The 23,066-nt window shown below is 39.5% G+C and overlaps 1 protein-coding gene across 7 annotated transcripts in view; it reads left to right on the top strand.

Annotated features, from left to right (window-relative positions):
• The window catches only part of EDD1 (glycine-tRNA ligase), a 508,476-nt gene that overhangs the window by 392,648 nt on the left and 92,762 nt on the right, over nt 1-23,066 (top strand). For 5 of the 7 annotated variants that reach the window (XM_089415669.1, XM_089415668.1, XM_089415671.1 and 2 more), the window contains one exon: nt 7,506-7,595. The exons of the other annotated variants lie outside the window; for them this stretch is intronic. In XM_089415669.1, coding sequence (XP_089271795.1) covers nt 7,506-7,595 — 90 coding nt within the window. The remainder of the gene's footprint in view (nt 1-7,505; nt 7,596-23,066) is intronic. 7 annotated transcript variants of the gene reach the window in all.

Below are 23,066 nucleotides of genomic sequence, written 5' to 3'. Positions count from 1 at the left end.
TTTGTTATGTGATTCATTTCCTTTCTATACTGCTGCATATTAAACAAATGAAGTGTTAAAGTAAGAATTCATGCTTGCCATGCTCTGCTTTTAAATTTGTTTAATTTCTATGTTTTCTACTGTCTAAAGAGAATTCAAATTCATTGTTTGCTCTCTTCAGCCTTCTTATCTTTCTTTCCTAATCATCCACTTCAGCTAAAGACATCAATACAGGCTCCTACCTCGCCCCAAAGACCCCCCTGCAGAAACTGTGTCCAATCCCCGCACCCTAAATTGCAGCTCCTCAATTTGCCACCAAAAACCCCAAAAAACCCCAAATCAACCTTTTAAATCAGTTTACTAGCCTAATATCAGTGTTACCTTGTTGGTCATCTCATCCCATTGAAGATCTACCGAGATTGACCGGAGAGAGCCTTCTCCTGCCCCGTAGGGCTAGCTACGAGGCTGAATGGTTTGATGTAGCCTTGAGGTTTACCTTTCTCAGCCTGAGGTGAAATTTCAAGTGCTAACACTCCCAACACTGCATCTGTGCTGCTGTTGGTCCTTTCTCCCAACACTGCATCTGCATTGCAACTCCCTCTTCATTCGTGCTGCCAACACACTACTTTTGAAAGGGGTTCTTTGCCATCCCCATCTTTTCCTTGAAGTAGTCAAATTTTAACTTTCCAAAGGCCTTGGTGAGGATATCTGCCACTTTTTCCCTTGTGCGAGTGTATCTCAACTGTACAACTCCACGTTGGACACAATCTCTGACAAAGTGACACCGAATATCAATATGCTTTGACCTACCATGAAATACTAGATTCTCAGAGAGTTTGATGCAACTCTGATTATCACACATGATCTTGGTCGCCTCCATATTTCTTCTAAATAGGTTTACCAGCAGTTTTCTAAGCCATATGGCCTCAAACGAAGCGTGCTTGCTGCCATATATTCTACCTCAGATGAGCTTAGAGCCACAAACTTCTGTTTCCTACTGCACCAAGAGGTTATTCCTGATCCAATGTTTAAACAACACCTAGAGGTACTTTTCCATTCCACTGAACTTCCTGCCCAATCTGCATCAGTAAATCCACTCAACTTGATATCCTTCCCCTTGTTGTACAAGAGCCATTAATCAACTATTCCCTGTAAATACCTGAGAACGTGCTTGGTTGCTGCCCAGTAAGCCCTCTTTGGTTCCACCATGAACTGACTGAGGGTGTTGACACCGTAGCAAATATCTGCCCTGGTATTGACTAGATACATCAGGGACCCTAGGAGCTGTCAGTATAGGGTGGGATCGACATCCTTGTCTTCTGATGCATCAATCTTCTTCCAGTTGGTGATCATTGGCATAGCCATAGATCTACAGTCTCCCATCCTGAACCTTTTCAGGATTTCTGTAACATACCATCCTTGCTCAAGGAAGATTTCTCCTTTCTGCTGCCAAACTTCCAACCCTAGGAAATAGTGCATTCGTCCCAAATCCTTCATATCGAACTCTATGGCTAGATTCTTCTTGCAGTCTTCAATGAATCCTGTCAGGAAGAGATCATCCACATATAATACTAAGATAAGTGGCTCGCTCTCTACGACCAGATAGTAGAGATTCGGATCCGCGTCACTCTTGACAAACCCCATCTTCTGCAAGTAGCCATCTATTCGACCATACCATGCTCTTGGTCCCTGCTTCAGCCCATACAAGGCTTTCTTCAGTCTGCATACATGAGACTTCTTCTCATGAGTTCCAAAGCCCTCTGGTTGTTCAATGTATATTTCTTCTTCTATTAACCCATTTAGAAATGTCGTTTTGACATCCATCTGATGGATCTCCCATCCCATCTAGGCTGCAAGAGATATCACAGTTCTAATAGATGTATACCTGGATACCGGGGCGAAGGTTTCCTCATTGTCAATCCCTTCCTTTTGAGCATACCCCTTAGCCACAAACCTGGCCTTGTATTTTTCAATATTGTCGTCTGCAACATATTTGATCTTGTAGATCCATCTTGAGCCTACCACAGATCTGTCTTGAGGCCTTCACACTACCTCCCAAACATCGTGTACCATTATGGAGTTATACTCTTCCACCATCGCATGTAGCCAGACCTGATGTTGAGCTGCCTCCTTAAAGCTGGCAGGCTCTCCATCCTGAGCTACTAAAGCCTGATACCTGTCTAGTTGTTTTCACTCCCTTTTACTGTTCCTTGGCTCGACGATGAAGTTCTCTGCATCATGCAGAATCTGACAAAGTTCCCTGCTGGTTCTTCCTCTGCCAACAAGTGCTTCTGTTCGCTCCTCTTCCTCATCCTGAGAATCTTCCTAATCTGAGGAAGGATTCTTCACTTTCGTTGGTTGAAGAGGCATGAGCAACAAATCCTCTTTTGACTACTCCTTGGAAGGCATTTCGCGAGATCTTCTGAAAGCTCTGTCCTCCATGAACTTTACATCTCATCGTACTACTACCTTCCTATTCCGTGGAAGATAGATTCTATATGCCTTAGCATTCTCGCTATATCCTACCAGATACCCCTTTTCTGCAGTCTGATCCAGCTTCTTCCTCTTTTCTTCAGGTATACGACAATACGCCAAACTCCCAAATATCCTGAAATGACTAACTTCAAGTGTCTTCCCAATGAAGACTTTCTCTGGAGTAATCTTGCCCAATGCCCTATGAGGAGTCCTGTTTTGAACGTAGACAACTGTGTTGCATGCTTCTGCCCACAAGAATTTTGGCATATCCTGATTCTTGATCATACAACATGGCCCTAGCTGCTTCTACAACAGTCTTGTTTTTCCTTTCTTCCACCCTATTCTGCTCCAGATTGTAGGGAGTTGTCCACTCTTTTTTGATGCCCTCCTTAGCGCAATAATCAATGAAGTCCTTATCGACATATTCTCCACCATTATCTGAGCGCAACACTTATATTTTCTTACCTGTCAGATTCTCCGCTAGAGCTTTGAATTCCTTGAATCGACATAAAACCTCATCCTTGGTTTTCAGAAAATAGATCCAAGTTTTCCTTGAGTGGTCATCAATGAAGGTAAGGAAATACTCGGCACCGCTGAGAGCTTTGACGGACATAGGTCCGCAGATATTTGAGTGTATCAATCCTAGTACACTCTTGGCCCTGTGGTTGCTCCTAGGAAATGTTGCCCTGGCATACTTTGCTAGAGCGCATCCCCTCCACACATCATCTCGTTCCGTACTCAGATCTGGAACTCCTGTTACAGTGCTCCTGAGAATTCTCAGAACTCCATGGTGCAAGTGACCCATCCTTTTGTGCCATAGTTCGTTCAAGTTTTTGTCCCCATGACTGCCTATTAGTGCCATTGGAGATTCTAGTTGTAATCTGTACAACCAATTACTTTTGATCCCGATCTGCACTTCCTTTTTCCATCTCGGGTGTTTGACGTATACCTTTTCCTTGATGAAGTAGACATCATAGCCCTTGCCTTGTAGTTGTGACACGGAAAGTAAGTTTTTCCCCAATCCTAGCACATGCAGCACATTTGTGGCACGGAACCACTCTCCTGATTCTGTCTGAAAAACTATGGTACCCTTTCCTACTAGAGTACACTTTGCCTTGTTCCCCATGGTAATCTGAAGGTTCATCTTCTCTTCTCGATATTTTGAGAAACACTCCCTGATTCCTGTCATATGCCACGAGGCTCCATAATCTATATACCATACTTCTGATGATGCAGCACTAGTCATGCATGCCACTTCTTCTTCCAACTTGGAAGCCAACATAGAGAAATCGAAATCTCTCTCTCTTGTGCAATCTTTTAAAAATCTGTGTGAGTCCCCTGTGGTGGATGCCTCCGCATCGTGGTCTTGACCCATAACTGATTTTCCCTTTCTGTCTCTGATTACTTTCTCTAATACCATGTGAAAATTCTATCACTGCAGCAACTGATTTACTTTTCCTACTTATTTCATCATAAGTTATTCATGAAATTACTTCAATAAACATTAAAATAAATACTGCTGCAGATATCACATCGTAATACAAAAACAAACATATGCACACATTGACACAGTTATTTTGGACTAATGTCCCCGGAAAAACCCAATGTGGGAAAATCGGTGCAGCAAGGGAGGATTTTATTATTTAGCAATTTTCTTGTACAACAAGGTGCCAAACTGGCTTACCCACAGATAGACAAACTTCCAGCACTTTTCTAAACCCAACGTAGGCCCTACTGACCTCTGCTACAGCCTGAAACCCTTTGCGTTAGCCTGAAACCCTCTGCGTCAGCCTGAAAACCCTCTGCGTTAGCCTACTGAGGCTCTACGCAACGTCTATGGGCTTTTGCATCACTCCTGCAGCCTCTGCGTGTATGACACAGGCCCTTTTGGCTCTGCGCAGTCTCCGCTGCCTCTGCGTGGCTTCCTCTGGTTCTGTGTCTGCCTATTCTGTGCTAATCTCCTGTCCCTCTGTTCCGTACTTGCTACCTCCTGACTGCTCTCCAGACCACTGGTTCAATTTCTCATAGTTGTTCCAATGTCCACCTAGAAGATGCCCAATGTTCACCTTGCCAACTCGACCTCTCCTTGGAAATAAAGATGATCATCTTGGAGATTTGTACCACTTGTAGAAGATTAATTACTTGATTAATAACAACAATTATTTTATTCTTATCCTTATCATCTTGGAAATAGTAACTTCGAATAGCTATATTTACCTTTTCAACAACTATTTTTTAATTGACTTGATGTTTAACCGCAACTTCAAGTTAAATTTCCACCTCATGAAGATCTCTAATGCCTTTGCCCACTTGGCCAAGCATTCCACATTATTTTGCTACTCATTGCTACCTAGTGCCATGTCATATGTTGAATCATCAAAAAGGTCCAAGGTGTTGCCAAATAGGCTTAGTTAAACCCTTGGAAATTTGGTCAAATCTTGGATCGCCTATGCCCTTGAGGATAAAAAACATTCTGAAACATGGATTTTGTTCCCCTCGGCAAATAGCTAATTTTAGACGCAATGCATCTCCAAAATGATGCAACACTCTAACTGTTCTACCCCTGGAAAGTTGTGCACCCCTGTTGACTGCCTTTGAGTAACCATAACTTGAAAATGCTTCAACCAAATGGAAAAATTCCACATGGCATGTCATCCTCTCGCTGATCTCTACAATGTAGGAGCATGTTGACCTTTTAACTTCTGGGGCCACTTTGCATTGGGAAGCTTGAACTTCCTCGGATGTGTGAAAATGTTGTTGACTCTAAGACTGCTATATCTGAGAAATAACTGAGGGATACAACATCAATGCCAAGCCCACCTACAGACTCGATGGACTTATAACTATGTGGAAAGACATAGGCACCCCCAACATCAGCTGGACTGGCCTCTACACTGGTGATCACCACTACAAAAAGAAGGTGCCTCAAAAACCATGATTTCCTATAAAAGCTCACCTAGAGACCTCCAATTCTGTACAGGATGAAAGGAACCCAAAGTGAACTCGAAGGGACCGGCCATGGTCCAACCATAACAAAAACTGACTCAAAATGACACAGGGTCTGGGATACCTACAGGAACTCACATGGTTGTTTCATGGCTTTGACTTGTGACCTTGGGCTTACAATGGTGTTCAACAATTTTGCAATGAATATAGATGTACCTCCTCTAAAAGAGGGGTAACGGGTTCCATTGAATGTTTTGGTATTCCATGTGCATCATTATATTGCATTTCTCTCTATAAGGGAATTCCTTATCAGATATCTCCTAGATCTGTTGTACTGTTCTCCAAGCCAAACTGAACCAGATAAATGCAATGGCATTGAAGATTATTTGTGAACCTTGGGGATGTGTCCATCAGGACTGAGCTTCATCCCTTGGACTGTGGATGGGGGATCAGTTGGAGACATCCCCATGGAATTCCCTATTACACAAGGATGCCTAGACCTCCATCTGTACCATGGGGGATGTGCAGTTGTCCCTTGAAGTGTCCAAGTAAAGAGAAAAGAAGAAAACATTGAAAATTTTTGGTTTTGTTTCTTTATTTCTTACTGTAGTTGTGGAGCCCCATCCATCTATTTTTAAGCAGTTCACACCCTCCCAAAACCCAGAAGGTGTCCTAATGATAAAGCAGTGATTCGATTATGACAAACTGACCCTAAATCCATCCTTGTGCTTTTTTTATCATACATCTGATATGGTATACAAAATTTGATTGCCGTCTGTAATATAATGATTTATGGATGCACCATGATCCGGACATTTTGATTACTAGTGAGAAACAGCAATGATGAACCAATTTGAAACTAAATGGATGTTGATTTGTCTCCTAGATCTGTTGTACTGTTCTCCAAGCCAAACTGAACAAGATAAATGCAATGGCATTGAAGATTATTTGTGAACCTCGGGGATGTGTCAATCAGGGCTGAGCTTCATCCCTTGGACTGTGGATGGGGGATCAGTTGGAGACATCCCCATGAAATTCCCTACTAAACAAGGATGCCTAGACCTCCATCTATACGATGGGGGATGTGCAGTTGTCCCTTGAAGTGTCCAAGTAAAGAGAAAAGAAGAAAACATTGATAAAATTCGGTTTTGTTTCTTTATTTCTTACTGTAGTTGTGGAGCCCCATCCATCTATTTTTAAGCAGTTCACACCCTCCCAAAACCCAGAAGGTGTCCTAACGATAAAAGCAGTGATTTGATTATGACAAACTGACCCTAAATCCATCCTTGTGCTTTTTTTATTATACATCTGATATGGTATACAAAATTTGATTGCCGTCTGTAATATAATGATTTATGGATGCACCATGATTTGGACATTTTGATTACTAGTGAGAAACAGCAATGATGAACCAATTTCAAACTAAATGGATGCTGATTTGTCCAGATTTATGATCAGTATAACTGATTATTTGATGTTAGTTAATGTTTCTTTTCTATGTGTGGTGTTCCGCTATACTGTCCCTGTCCCAAACTTTGACAATTCATTTTATTTATTTTGATATTTCTCTATGCTAGGTTATTCCAATCCTATATTGGTTCCCGGTAATGGAAAAAATCACAGTTATTTCATATATTTTTTCATTTTATAGCTCTTGTATATGCTTACCATAGTGTACTTACTACTTAGTACACTTAGTGTTGAGTTATAATACCAAGTGTAATTAGAATTATTTTGAGAGTCTAGCCCTGTTTTCCAAAGATAGCATCTTCTTCCTCTTCTCAAAACAACCAAAAATGTAAGAACCCACTTTCGAAAGAACCACTGCTAGATAATTTCGACGAAACTTTCTATAAGCACATTCATCAGCTATGGCCTTTTCTATTCAGGAGATTTCTGTTGCATAATATTTGAAAAGAAAACCTGTGATATTTACTGGATATATGATATAATGCACTCAAAGGGATGCTGTCTAAAGTTCATTGTGTTTTCAATTTGGAAACTATATTCAAGTTGGTTAATTAACTTTTTGCCTTGGAATCATCCTAAAATTAATCTTTAGTTGGAAGGTTACTTAAAGGCAGTGAGATTTTGAATTCAAGCAGGTGGACCAAGGAGTCAGTGTTGAGATTGTTCGGTCTATTCTTTCAGAGAGGGCGAATACACCATTCTTGGCTTCTCTTTCTGCTGTGCAAGTAAGTTCTTTTCTGCACAATCAGAAGCACATTTGAGATCTTCTATCTGAATAAAAGGTTACTCTGGTTTGCATTATAAATATTAAATACAGCTTTTTATTTTGTAACTCGTCAAGATATTTGCTACCAAACCCCTATTCTGTCAGGTCAGACTCCACTACATCGTGCAGGTTTGTGGTCATTGTGTACCTTGAAACCTGTGCACACTCACAGCATCTTCTGCCAAGCAAATATTTCTTCTCCCTTCAAAAATATTTGGATGTGTCACCTTATATTTTTCTAATGTTTTGATCTTAGGCAAACTTTAATTAATGAAAATGATTTTAATAAAAATTAAATTCAAATTGCAGATTTTTGTGTATGTTTCTGTTATGCTTCCATATGCCACCTCCTGAGATCTTCCCAACATGTACCACAAACTCTGGTCTCATTTGTGTTGTGTATTCATGATCGCTTTGAGGCCTTACTCTGTAGCTCTGATACCATGTCAAAATTACATACATATGCCATTGCAGATTCACAGTGACACAGAAAAGAGAAAATTTTGATCTAATATATTATTGAAAGGTATGAGAGTCAGTACGTTGGCCTTGCATCAAAAGGTGTACATTACAAAACCCCCAACACTTAATTATTAATATGTGACATAATTATTGTTAAGTTAATATAAGTTAACTTTAGAATGTGATTTCATCATGAATTTGGTCCAAGTTACCATGTAGTTTGATCTGCTGCCATTTAATGCTTGCTTTTTACAGCCAATCAACTTGCAGAATGGAAATAGCATAAAGTAATGCCTTAATACCCTCTACTTTCCTTGAAAATATGAAAATTCTTTGATTACAATTACTGGAAACTATTCTTCTAACTGATGCAGTTTATTTGTTTTCTGTTATTTAATTAACAACAAATAATGAATAGCTCACTATTGCAATCTTCACAAATAAAATACACTGTGGAAAGTAAAATCAGGAATTGAGAAATAGATGCACACACAATAAAAATGACACTAATATTTTTGGACATAAAAGTCCCCAGGGAAACCCCGAAGGGAAAACCGGTGTAGCAGATGAGGGTTTATTTTATTATGCAGCAATTTGGAAATTATTACAACTGGATGCCGAACTGGCAATCCTCCGGAAATAATTTGGCAAAATCAGTTGGAGAAATTTTCTCCCTTGTGCAAACAATTTGGCCTCCTAGCCTGCTCGAACCCTCTCATTGGCAAATCGCTCTGCCTGGGATTTGTACTACCTGGCCTGGATAATTCACACTGCCTTCTAATCAGCTCTTATTGAGCTGTCCAGCCTCCCTCTGCCCCTAGAAATGACTTGCTCTTCCTTCTAGGTGATCTTTCAGCCTCCAGCAACTGAAATGATCTCTTTTTGGCAACCCACACTGGGGTTTTTGGCTGGTCGGCCTCTCTACAGAATAGTTCTAGCTTTCCTTTTCTTGTCTCTCTGACATTGGAAAACTGCTGGAAAACTCTCCGAAAATCCTCCTCCAAATTATCTGTTGCTCCCTCTCTCCGATGATCTATCTCTAGCTCGAACTTTATCCCTTGCTAAATCACTATAACTCGGTACCTCAATCTGCCAAGGTAACTCACTCTCCCTCTTATGTTTTTCTCCATCCCATCGACTTGCTCTTATAATCTCTCGTTGGAGCTTCAACGGCCACGATTAGGTCCTCATCAACGGCTAAGATCATCTTAGAGTTGATACGTGTGATTTTCTGGAAGTCTCTAGAGCACAAGTCGATCTCCTTAATTAATTTACTTTAATTAACCAATTTTCCTAAGTTAGACTTAGAAATATTTAAATGATTCCTAATTATTTATTTAAGGCATTTCACAAGCTTATCTTGTGTTCCTTAGCCTCTTAGACACAAATCAAGACTAGAACACTTGTCTGATGCTACCAAAACAATAAAAAATCACACTCCCTCTTAGTGAGGAAGGTGTTTTATACACTCCAACATCTATCCTCTATAGTTGGACCACATTGTTGGTGTCTGACATCTGTAACATACTGTCACTATCCACCTATGTTACCGGATCCGGCTCAGGCAAGTGGAGTATTGCCGGATCCACGGATCTGAACCGGATCCGGATCCAGATACTCCCAAATACGCTTTGTTGTCGCGCGGATTGGCACGACAACGCTCGGACCGGGGGCTGTCACTCTGATCCCCGATCCCTCCGTTTAAGCCTGTTTCCCGCGGCTAAGGGGGGTAGACCCTGTGCGATGATGAGGCCAACTGTCGACCAGTTGGTTGGGAAACACGAGATACGATATAAAAGGGCTCGATGGATTTGGTTAATTTAGCAGACCAGTGCCTTGTGGAGTCAATGTTTAGATGATTACTTTTTAAATGATAAAGAAAACATGGACCATGAACAGCAACCATCTATCATCAGCTAAATCATGATGCTCTAGGAATGACCAAAATGATATCCAGCAACTGAAAATTTTAACAGATAAATGCCTTAAAATACCACGAGAATTACAAACCATTAACCAGATATCAATTTCGCATCTCGGCTTGAAAAAAAACTTAGATTCCAGCATGAAAGATATACATAAAAAACCACTGAGACTGGCAAAATGATTTTCCACAAAAATATTTATTTATTTTTTTTTTTTTAATTTTTTAAATCTTTTTTTTTCAATTTTTATTACTATTATTATTTTTTTATTATTTATTATTTTTTTATTTTTCAATATTAGAAAAATGAAATTTAAAAAATCCTAAAAAAAAAAAAAAAAAAAATTTAAAAAATAAAATCTATTTTAAAACTAAATTATATTAAAACTAAACTATGACCCTAAAAATCCCTTAGAAAATATTTTTTATTTTTATTTCTTTTTCATAAATAAAAAAAAAAAAAATCTAATTTAATTATTACAAAACAAAACTTTATAAAACTAAATCAAATTCTAAATAAAAGAAACTATTTCTATAGCCCACGAATTTTTTTTTTTGTTTGTTTTTTATATATATAAATCATAAAACAAAATCAGAGATTTATGAAACGAATCTAATTAAAACAAAACAAAATTAAAATCTAACTGAAACTACGCATAAAAATCTATGGGTGAGACGTATTATACCCTAGCTAATGCTAAAAGCCGAAACGGTGAGAAAAACACCTGCGTACTTCGAATATTGATGGCGTAAATGGAAAATGCGGGGAGCTTTACCTGAAACACGAGACTAATTACCTGCTACCGGATGAGCTGCTGATGATGGAAGGATGGCACGGACATGCTGATCAGGTGCTGCTTCTTTCTGTCAAGAAAAACGGGGTGCACTGCATGGGTAGTTGACCAGTAGAGGTCAACATCTGGCTCTACTTGGGGACACGTTGCTGCTTGCAGGAATGTGAGAATCCAGAATCTGCATCCATACAACACAAAAAATAAGTAGCTTCCATCCCAAAATCAGCATATACATTAAGCACAGGAAAGATAAAAGCTCTTCATTTATTAACTATCTAATAACATGAAAAGTAAATCTAATCCCAAAACAGAAATGAAATGCTGAAAAGACGAGGAGTAGAGTTAGAAATACAATACAAAAATGCCTCACGGCATCAGATGTGTTCAATATAGTGCATACTGAGCATTTGCCTGCTTTCAGGCAAATCTGTCGGCTGCTTGTCGGATGTGCCATGTCCAATTTTGCATATGGTAGGACTCTTTCCTATCCGAAAATCAAGCTGCTCACGGCCGTCTGATGCATCAAATCTCCTTCTCATTTTCTTCCTCTTGCGCTTCTTCTTTCTGGCAGGATGAATTACTGATGATCTGGTACTTTCTGTTTCAAAACTATCAGATGAAGTGTGTAAGTTATGCATGCTAAGTCTTTTTGTGTCTTGCATCTGATTTTTATCGTTTTTAAGCTTATCTGGATCACCTTCAATTATCCACTTAATGACCTCCTCATTGTAAGATGGAACTTGTTGCGGCAAATGAGAAGGCTCCTGGTTTCTCTTATCATCTGACCATTGTTGACTTTTTTGAACCTGTATTCTAATGGCATCCATCTGACTAGAGCATTCATCCCTTATAGCACTGATTTGCATGGCATGGTGTTCTTGCATGTGTTTTATAACTTTATCATTCTTTTCCTCTATGTCCATCAAGCAATGTTGCATGAAATTGATTTCTTCTTTATGATTCGCTCGCATGTCAGCCAACTGATTGTTATGATTGAATGTCATAGAGTCAATTTCCCTATCATGATCAGCTTTCATGGTCACCATATTTTCCTCTAAGACTGACATCTTGCTTTGCATGCTTCTAATTTCTGTTTCATATTTAATTTTCATGGCCTCAATTTCCTTAGCATGCTGATTTTGCGTGTCCTCAATCTCCTTATTACGTTTTTCCAGATGGGTGCGTAAAGTTTTAACATCATTGATAAGATTAGTTTGGTTACTTTCCAGATTTTTCACCAGCATCTTTAAATCTTGTATTATTTGCTTTTGCTCCTCCTTTTCATTGTCATTTATCCCTGATTTTTCACTATGATGATCTGCAATATTTCCGGTGGATGACACATTCTGTCCTTGAAATCTTTCTTCAACAGCTGAATTACTTTCTTTCTGTTCAACAATTTTAGAAGTAGAAGGCAAGCTGTTTGGACTATCATATCTATCTTTAAAAGCATTGAGAATGTCTTGCAAAGAAGTGAAAAAATCATCAGGAAAGTTATTAAACCAATTCAAGGCATCACCCTCTAAAGAACGGACAAATAGACGCATCTTGAAATCTTCATTATTATATTGAGGAAATCTACAGTATAAGATCATTACACAAGTAAACATGTTTAAATGCCTTTTAACAGCGACCGAATCATCACCCGAGAACTTAAGTAATTTACCAATGGCCTCTTTCGGAAGATCATGAAGATTATCAGTAAAATGGCATGGTTTAAATGAATAATCCATGATGAACAATAAGGGATGATAGAACTAGATCTTTGCTCAAGAAAATCAAAAGATGAAAGAAGTGGAGTCGCCACTTGAACAACAAATCTGATTCTAAGATCCGAGAAGCAATCAACAAACAGATATGTGGTAGGCTTCTTGTCTGGAAAAAATAAGAAAATGGAGTCGCCACCCAAACAAGAAACACACCGAAGAGATGCTGCTGATATGTGATGAAAAGATGCCAAAATATTGAATCTGCCAGCTCAAGTGAGAGATGAGAAGATGCATGAAAAGTCGTTGAAACGCCGAGAACAAAGCATCCCCGGCAACGGCGCCAAAAATGTTGTCGCGCGGATTGGCACGACAACGCTCGGACCGGGGGCTGTCACTCTGATCCCCGATCCCTCCGTTTAAGCCTGTTTCCCGCGGCTAAGGGGGGTAGACCCTGTGAGATGATGAGGCCAACTGTCGACCAGTTGGTTGGGAAACACGAGATACGATATAAAAGGGCTCGATGGATTTGGTTAATTTAGCAGACCAGTGCCTTGTGGAGTCAATGTTTAGATGATTACTTTTTAAATGATAAAGAAAACATGGACCATGAACAACAACCATCTATCATCAGCTAAATCATGATGCTCTAGGAATGACCAAAACGATATCCAGCAACTGAAAATTTTAACAGATAAATGCCTTAAAATACCACGAGAATTACAAACCATTAACCAGATATCAATTTCGCATCTCGGCTTGAAAAAAACTTAAATCCCAGCATGAAAGATATACATAAAAAACCACTGAGACTGGCAAAATGATTTTCCACAAAAATTTTATTTTTTATTTTTTTTAAATTTTTTAAATCTTTTTTTTTCAATTTTTATTACTATTATTATTTTTTTATTATTTTTTATTTTTTTATTTTTCAATATTAGAAAAATGAAATTTAAAAAATCCTAAAAAAAAAAAAAAAAAATTTTAAAAATAAAATCTATTTTAAAACTAAATTATATTAAAACTAAACTATAACCCTAAAAATCCCTTAGAAAATATTTTTTATTTTTATTTCTTTTTCATAAATAAAAAAAAAAAATCTAATTTAATTATTACAAAACAAAACTTTATAAAACTAAATCAAATTCTAAATAAAAGAAACTATTTCTATAGCCCACGAATTATTTTTTTTGTTTGTTTTTATATATATAAATCATAAAACAAAATCAGAGATTTATGAAACGAATCTAATTAAAACAAAACAAAATTAAAATCTAACTGAAACTACGCATAAAAATCTATGGGTGAGACGTATTATACCCTAGCTAATGCTAAAAGCCGAAACAGTGATAAAAACACCTGCGTATTTCGAATATTGACGGCGTAATGGAAAATGCGGGGAAGCTTTACCTGAAACACGAGACCAATTACCTGCTACCGCCCGAGGATGACCTGCGTGATGGAGGGCTGGCTTGACAACTTCGACGGCAGACAGCATCATTTTACAACACGAAATCGCAAGGAACCCTTTATCTGTGGTTGTGCAGAGAACTTGTCGGCGGCAGAAAAATTATTGCACGGAGGAGCTCGATTTGGAGGGTTTTAGGCACAGGATTTCGGTTTGAAAAGCCGCAACAATGGAGATGGCGGCAGACGGTTTTCACGCGGAGAAATGCCACTGTTGAACGCCCCTTTTTTTTTTAATTCAGTCGATGCACAGCACTTCACGCACCAAAACATATACCGCATACCAACAGTGCTCTCACGATCGAACTGGCAAGAAGAGATGCATCGGGAGTTGATTGAAAAGCATTATCTGACTGCATGCAGAACATGACTTCTGTCTTCGTGCTCAGGCTGGCTATACAGCTTCAGTTTGCAATACTATTGGTATGTGGTACGCAGCCAACCAGGAGAGCTAAATCAATGAATGGGATAGAATGTTGATCTGACTCCTATTTACGCAACAGGCTTTGTAGACAGCAACAGATGTTATCACCATACTGTATACGCATAAGATCAAAAAACATGATCCAAAAGTTCTGACGCCCACGCTGAAGATTTTCAATAAATATGCAGAAAATAAGCTATGCTTGCAGATGGACAGCGTGTTTGGATCGATTCTGAGAATACACGCGTTTATCTCTGCACAGTAAATGTATTAAAGTGTGAAATAATGGCTCAGAAAAACTGGACAGCATATGTCAAAAAATATTTTTCTTTCTCTGATGCCTGCAACCTGAAATGACGAAATCACCCAAAGATCAAAATCAAAACCCTAATGAGAAATCTTGAAACCCTAGATCCAAAAATAAATTTGAAACCCTGAAACAACTGATTAATTTACAGATGTGGCCCCTTAACAGCCAGATTCATCAATAGGCACAGTAATATTTTCGAAATATCAGAAAACTTTGAACTTCACTGTGAACAGAAAGAAAAATCTCTCAATGTAAAACACGAAATAAAACTTAAAAGATTAACCCAGGGAACAATTAGCTGGGCTCTGCACAGAAAGTGCTTGCGGGGGTTGGCTGGTTCAGCCGAGAACTTCCCCGAACGCCCACAAAATTTCCTTCAAAATGCTTTCCTGCACATCTCAAGCAACCATCAGCAAAGAGAGAGAGAAAGCTGCTAGATCTCAAGAAATAATGGAGATTCCTGCCATTATTTCAGAAACCCTAGCCGCCCTCAAACCCTAGCAGGTGAACAAGATACCTGTGCTCACACTACTCTAAAAACAAGCTATGATTAATGGCTGAAAACTGAAATATGCAGAAAATTAAAGATCTCACAGCAATTCCAGAGAGTAACACCAACACGATTTGGACCCCAAAGTCTTCTTTATTAATCAGAAATCAGATTACAAGAGAGCTTTTTCAGTACAGACTCACAGATCAGATCTTGAAATGACCCCCTAAGACCCTATATAAAGGAAATGATCCTAACGGCTAGTTCAAGTGATCCATGTAGAAATGATCTCGACCGTTGATGAGGATCAAGACATCTCTTGATCTCATCCGTCGATTTATTAACTTAAAATATTATTATTTTATTAGTTAGGGTTTTTGCTTGATTTTTTAAATTTTTTTATTATTTTTCATTATTTTATTATTTTTATTCATTTTTTAATTTTTTAATTCATTTTAAAATGGATCACTGAACTAAACCTTCGGAAACATCACCTAGGACCTAGGACTTAGGACTCATGAGGGGATTTAAAACATTTCTCGATCCTCAGGAGACATTACATCATGACTTTTACAAAATTACATCTTAAGGGACAAACCCATTTAATACAGACCCTCACAAAACACCCAGCTCTGCGACACAACGATAATCTAGCAGATCAACACACTAGGATTCTCCTAAAGTTCTAATGACAAAATCAATCCCGGCTTTGGGGTCAGGTTTGAAGGAAAACTCTGCCGATCCGTGGATCGGTGAGACAAAAAACCTTCCGGGACGTAGATTATCATCAGAAAGTTAGGTCCACCTAGGCAAATTACATACATGACTTCATGTCTGCTAAGATTATTTACAGTTAATTCATGCAGACTGGGTTTACAATCAGAAAAAATCAAGCTGCTGATGATGGAAGGATGGCACGGACATGCTGATCAGGTGCTGCTTCTTTCTGTCAAGAAAAACGGGGTGCACTGCATGGGTAGTTGACCAGTAGAGGTCAACACGCTTAAAATACGTATATTTTAAAAAATGCGGGTTTTGGAAACGGAAAGCCGATTTTGGATACGGATCCGGACGGTGGCTGCCGGAATAGGTGGCCGAAAAAGCAACGCAGATATTTTCTAGGTTTTAAGGTTAGATATTTTGTGGTCCCGATATTAAAACATTACTTTTAGTTTTGTCGTTGTCGGACTCTGCGTAGCTCTGTCTGCTTTGACCCTTTCGTTTTGTCGCCATTCGTTCCGGGCTCAGTGCTCACCGCCGGCCCCTCCTGCACAGGACTTTTGCTTGCGGGCTTACCGCCGGCCCCACTGCACGCAGCACCATTCACTGCTGCTGGTTCTCGTGCACGCAGCACACATTGTGGGCACAGTCGGTCACGCCGAGGGTTTCAGGCTTCCGCGTTAACCAGGTAATCGTTTACGGTTTGGTTTTATCGTTTACGGTTTGGTCCGTAATGGTTTATGGTTTACGGTTTGGTTATATATATTTATTATTTAATATTTATTTGGTTTATGGTTTGGTTTAAGATTATGTTATATATATTATTTAATATTTATATATATATTAAACAGTTATATATATTATTTAATATTTAACAGTTATATATATTAAATAACAGTTATATTAATATATATAAACATGAGAAAGTAAATAATTATAAACCGGTATAATTGTAAATAATTATAATTGTAAAGAATTATATTTATAACAGTTATATATATTATACAGTTATATATATTATTTAATATTTAACAGTTATATATATTATTTAATATTTATATATATATATGTTATATAATATAATTATATATGTTATAACTTATAACTTATATAACATAATAAATTATAATAACAGTTAATAGTTATATTACTATTTAATATATGTTATTCAAATTTTTAAAATGTATTTAAAATTTAAATTTACTTTTTTTAATGTATTTAATTTTACAATTTAATTTTTAATTGCTTATGGATAATCATAATATTAAATTTTAATATATTATAACTTGACTTTTAAATGCAGTGGCAACTTGCAAGTAACCAATAGAGTATTTGATTTTTTAGCTTTAAGGTGTTTTTTAAAAGTTTAAATATATATATATATATATTTTGTACGTGACGTATCCTTGCCGTATCCGGATCTTAGATTTTCAAAAAACTAGCGGATCCAGATCCGGATCCGTATCCGTATCCGTATCCGTATCCGAATCCTGGTAACTTAGCTATCCACCAAGCTACTGCTCATACTTTGATTCATCTGCTAACCCTGTAACTAAACCACTCTGCATTTATGTTGTTGCTGACACTGCACTGCTTCCAACACTACCTGTGCTGCATCTAATCTCATGTTGCCACTGTTGTTGCAACTACTGCAACTGAGAACTGATCTATTGTCCCTGCCACTGCCCCTTGAGTCTCTGACCACAACTAGCTCTTCTCTGTCTACTAAGTATTTGATTGCACCCAACTGTCTCTAGGTCCCTCTAGTATCTGACTACAACTAGCTCTGCACTATCTCTCGAGATCTGACTGTGCCTTGCTAACATCTTGATCCTCCTGCTACTAAATAGTGTGGGCCCTTGTAGCCAAGGTAATGATCCATGAGGAAACACATGTCCATGTTGTGCCTCCTTAGACCTGGCCCGATCCTGTAACTCTGAAGCCTCATGCTTCTCCTCCATATGGAGTTATAGTCACTATCAATGCAAACTCCTCCAACCTGGAGGTTAACTCATCTATCTTTGTTGACATTGTTGTCTGTTGCTCCCCTTCTTATCCTTCTTTCTCTTGGGACATTGGGTGACGTAGTGACCAAACTCGCCACATCCGAAGCATTTGACCTTCAACATGTTCTTTTTCTTCTTTTCGCCTCCCTTTGAGCTTTTCCCTGATTGGGACTCTTCTTCTCTTTTCCCTTACTGGCAAGGGCTACATTCTCCTCCTCTTTCTCAACCTTTGGCCCTTTGCTACTGCTACTGGTAGTACCCTGGACAAGACTGAGCCTTGTCTCCTCTTGTGTGAAGTCACTCCAAAGACGATCCCAATCTGGCATTTTGTCTCGTCTAGTGATTCCCTGAACAAATGTTGTCCACCCTCTGGTAAACCCATTCAGAGCTATTTTCACAAGTTCATTGTCTTCTGGTTTCTCACCTACAACTGCATGCTCATCTCAGACATTTTGAATTCTGGTGAGATAGGGAGTCACGACTTCACCCTTTCGCACCTTTGTGGTTCTCAACTTCTCCTTGGAAATCATTTTCCGATTCTCAGATGGATCCTGGTATAGCTTTACAATGACATCCCACATTTCCTTTGTTGTACTCTTTTCTGCAATATTCAAGAAAATATGGTCACGAACTCCATTGAGGACCATCCTCTTAGCCTTGGTCATATCCTTCCTATACTCGTGGAACTGGATAGGGTCTGTTGATACAGTTATGGCTGTTGTCCCAAACTCCTTTAGGCCATGCTCATCCAAAAGGAATTGCATCCTAGCATTCCAAACTAGATTGGTAGGATGTATTGACAAGAGAAGGTGAACCACTCATCCTGCTCGTATGCCATAGGAGAAGGTGAACCACTCATCCTATGCACATATCAACATGGGGTATCACAGGGGAAGGTGAACCACTCACCCTGTACATCGCGCACCACTAGGGGAAGGTGAACCACTCACCTTATGGTCGCTCATCGCTCCAAGTACCCCAAGCCCCCCAAAGCTCCCAAAGCTCAATATCCAAATCAAACGGGACCCTCATAAGAGGAACTCTCCACGACTCCAAGTCATTCACAGAAGGTTAAGAATTTTACCTTCCCTAGGGGCTTTGTAAGAATATTTGCGACCTGATCATCAGTCCTAATATGACAAAGCCTTATTGCTCCCCGTTGTACCATATCCCAGATAAAGTGGTACCTGATATCAATATGATTCGAGCGGTCATGAAACACGAGATTCTCAGAAAGACGAATCCCACTTTGGTTGTTGCAGTAGACCACGGTGGTATCAAACACATGTCCAAACACCTCACTAAAGAGTTTCCTCAACCAAACAGCTTCATAGGAGGCCATACTAGCAGCAATATATTCAGCCTTAGTGGTGCTCAAAGCAACCGACTTCTTCTTCCTGCTCATCCAAGATATCGAAACAAAACCTAGAAAGAATCAACATCCAAATGTGCTCTTACAATCCACCACACTGCCAGCCCAGTCAGCATCAGAATAACCATGGAGCCTCACATTCCGACAGTGTATCTCAATCCATAGGTGATTGTGCCTTGGAGATATCTCAAGAGAGGCAGCAATCCAATGTATGTGATGAGCCTCGACCATAAACTGACTCAATGTATTCACTGCAAAACATATGTCCGAATGGGAGTTCACCAAGAACATTAGGGCCCCCACTAGTTGACGATACTCAGAAGGATTTCCCAAATCGGACCCAGTAGCACTTCCACAAAACTTCTTGAAGTTAGGTTCCATCGGAGTAGTCACAGACTTGCAGTCCACCATCCCAAATCTTTCAAGTAGATTCACAATGTATTTTCCTTGAGAAAGGAAAATCTCACCTGGCTTTTGCCAGACCTCCAGCCCTAGGAAGTAATGCATTAGTCCTAGGTCCTTCATCTCGAATTCGAAAGCCAACTCCCTCTTACATTGATGAATAAGAGGGTCTGCACCTGTCAGAAAGAGAATGTCCACAAAAAGTACCAAGCTGAGAGGTCTATCATTCTCAACCTTAAAGTAAAGGTTTGGATCAGCTACATTTCTTGTAAATCCCAGCTTCATCAGATAGTTGTCGACCCTCTCATACCAAACTCTGGGAGCTTGTTTCAACTCATAGAGGGCTTTCTTCAACCTACATACACGTGTCTGACGATATTGAACTTTGAAACCCTCGAGTTGTTCTACATAGACATCCTCCTTAATTGAACCATGCAAGAAGGAGGTCTTGACATCCATTTGGTGTAGATTCCATCTTTGTGAGATAGTAAGGGCTATAATTGAACAAATAGTGGTATATTGGGCAACAGGTGCAAATATCTCATCGTAGTCCACACCTTCCTTTTGGGAGAAGCCTCAAGCAACAAATCTGGCCTTGAACTTTTCAGCACTTCCATCAGCGCCATGCTTGATCTTGTAGAGCCATTTCGAGGTGATAACGAATTTGTCCTTGGGTTTAGGGACCACATCCCAGACATCATTCTTCATAATCGACTCATACTCTTCGTTCATAGCATCCTTCCAAACTTGGTGCTTCACGGCTTCTTCGAATGTGCAAGGCTCAGATTGAACAATGGTGCTCATGGAAGTTAAGTACCCTTGGTACCTATTCGGCTTCTTACTTTCACGAAATGCCCCCCTTGGAGCAACATTTCTCTTGGCATCTTCGAGAGTTTCCCTAAGCCATGAAGGTCTCGTTTTTGAGGAGGAGGGCTCGTGAGGAGGTTGATCAATGGAATCCATTGGTCCTTCAACATCAAGCATCGGCTCATCTTGCGGTTCTCCTTGCTTTCCTAAATCTGCTTCTTTGTCCTTCCTTGGAATAGGAAGGTTACTAATCTTTCCAAGGGAAACATCTTCATCAAAGGTGACATCATGACTTCTTTCCACTTCTCTTTGACCAGGCACATAGATTCTATATGCCTTATAAGTTTCACTGTAGCCCTCAAATGTTCCTTTCTTCCCAAATGAGTCCAATTTTCTTCTCTTTTCTTTTGGCACATGAAAATATATGGGTCTACCGAAAATTCTAAAGTGAGAACCATCAAGTTTCTTACTAATGAAAACTTCTTCGGGAGTTTTGGAGTCCAACGCTTGATTAGGGCATCTATTTTGGACGTACACGACAGTGTTTGCAGCTTCTACCCATAAGAACTTTGGAAGGCTTTGATCATGAAGCATGGCATGAGCGGCTTCTATAATAAAACGATTTTTCCTTGCAGCAACACCATTTTGCTTAGGAGTATATGCGATAGTAGTCTCCCTCTTAATGCCAACTTCTCTACAATAGTCATTGAGCTCATTGTGAAAATTTCGTAAACTGGAAGCCCTACCGCAACAACTAATTAAACTTTTCCTATTTGTTTATTACTGAAACAAAGTATTTATTGCTTCCTACAACAAATATCGAAGCTAATACACTGTAGCCTACACCAATTAAATAATATGCCCAAAACAAGAACATAACGTTAGAGAAAGATACAACACAAGTGACACAGTTTTTAGACAAATGTCCCCGGAAAACCCAATGCGGGAAAACTGGTGCAGTAGATCTGAGGATTTTTTATTATTATGCAGTAGTTTTCTGAATACTTCTTGGAGAACTACATTGCTTCTGCGTGAGCCCTTTTGGCTCAATGTCAACCCCTCCTAGGTCGTGCGCTGCCTCCTTTTGGTGTCTCTTTGCCTCTCTGCTGCATATCCTGGGCTTTAGAGAAGATACTCCAACTCAACTATCCCTATCCCTCACTACACAAGCTCACTATCGATATTCTCCCGACAGCTACTCTGCTTCAGAAAATCGAACCTTTGAACTCACTCTTTGTGTCTTTCCCAATGACCCTCAAGCCTCCTTAAATAATCTCCTTATTGACATTCAACGATGCAAATTGGAAGATAATCAATCACGAAGATCATTTCTGCCTGATCCTCGCATTCTTCTAGAAGTTACACCCACAGTTAGATTAATACCCATTAATTATTTTATTTTCCTAAGTTTAGACTTAGGGTCCCATTAAAAATAATTAATTATTTTAATAAAATTGTCTCTGTGTGGAATTTCCAAAAACGCTTTCTATGTTCTTTAGAATACATGTGCCCCTGCAAAATTTGAGACTTAGAGCACATCTGATGCTACCAGAAATCGACACTCCCTCTTAGCGAGGAATGTGCTCTAGTAATGCAACCTGCTGAAGCATCACTCTGTTCTATAACATCTCCCTCTGCGCTGTTGATGTCTGGCATGCTCTCCACCAACCACTGCGCATATGTTGCATTTGTACTGTTGCTAACCCTGCCACTATCAACACTGCATCCATACTGCAACTCCCTCTGAGTTTCTGCATCCGTGTTGTTCTTGGCACTGCCACTGCCAACTACCCCTACACTGCAAACTATTGCTGCTACTACATCAACAACGGAAAAACATCCTAAATTACTGAACTAACTGTGTTCAGTATGATACCATGTGAATGTTGGAGCCTGACTGTTGTTAGTCTCTTCCCCGACCCTTCGAATCTTCTGCGCTGTTGCTGACCTCTGCTCTGCGCCATCTGCATTGCTGCCAACTTTTCTCTGCGTTGTTCAGTCTCTGGTGCTTCTAGCCACTACAACTCTCTCTCTGACACTCCTCGACGCCATCCGACACTAGTCGATCTTGCTACTTCTTATCTGGGCTCTCGTAGCAAGGAATTGATTTGAGAGGTGGACTCATCAAGGATCCTACCCATCTGTAGCTCTTTTGAACTACAACTCTAAATCACCCCACCTCCTTCCTAGAGGTATCTGGGATGTCATGGCAAAATATGATATACTCATACTACTATTGCTATTGCTCTGTTGATGCTTCTGCACTACTGTTGCAACAACCGCAATAATGAGTCTAATCTCCTCAGATCCAGAAGTACTAGCTTTCATAGGGTTGCTCCCTTTGAAACTGGACTTCCTCTGAGTCTCGATCTCCCTGTGGGAAAGCTCTCTGCCCCCTCTTGGCAACTTACACAATCCTCCTGCATTGGAAATTGGATTGCGAAGCTTTGCGCTGGGAATCTCTTGGTTGGAACTGCGCCTGCATATTGCAACTGGGCAATTCACACTGCCCGTGTCACTGCAACTAGATCTGCAAATGTCTTCCA

Source organism: Pinus tabuliformis, chromosome 6 (genome assembly GCF_031772625.1).
Source record: "Pinus tabuliformis cultivar Carrire ecotype Pingquan chromosome 6, CPIR1, whole genome shotgun sequence".
NCBI classification, from domain to species: Eukaryota; Viridiplantae; Streptophyta; class Pinopsida; order Pinales; family Pinaceae; genus Pinus; species Pinus tabuliformis.
Note: the sequence above shows the minus strand (reverse complement) of the source record. Positions and strands in the feature narration are given on the sequence as shown.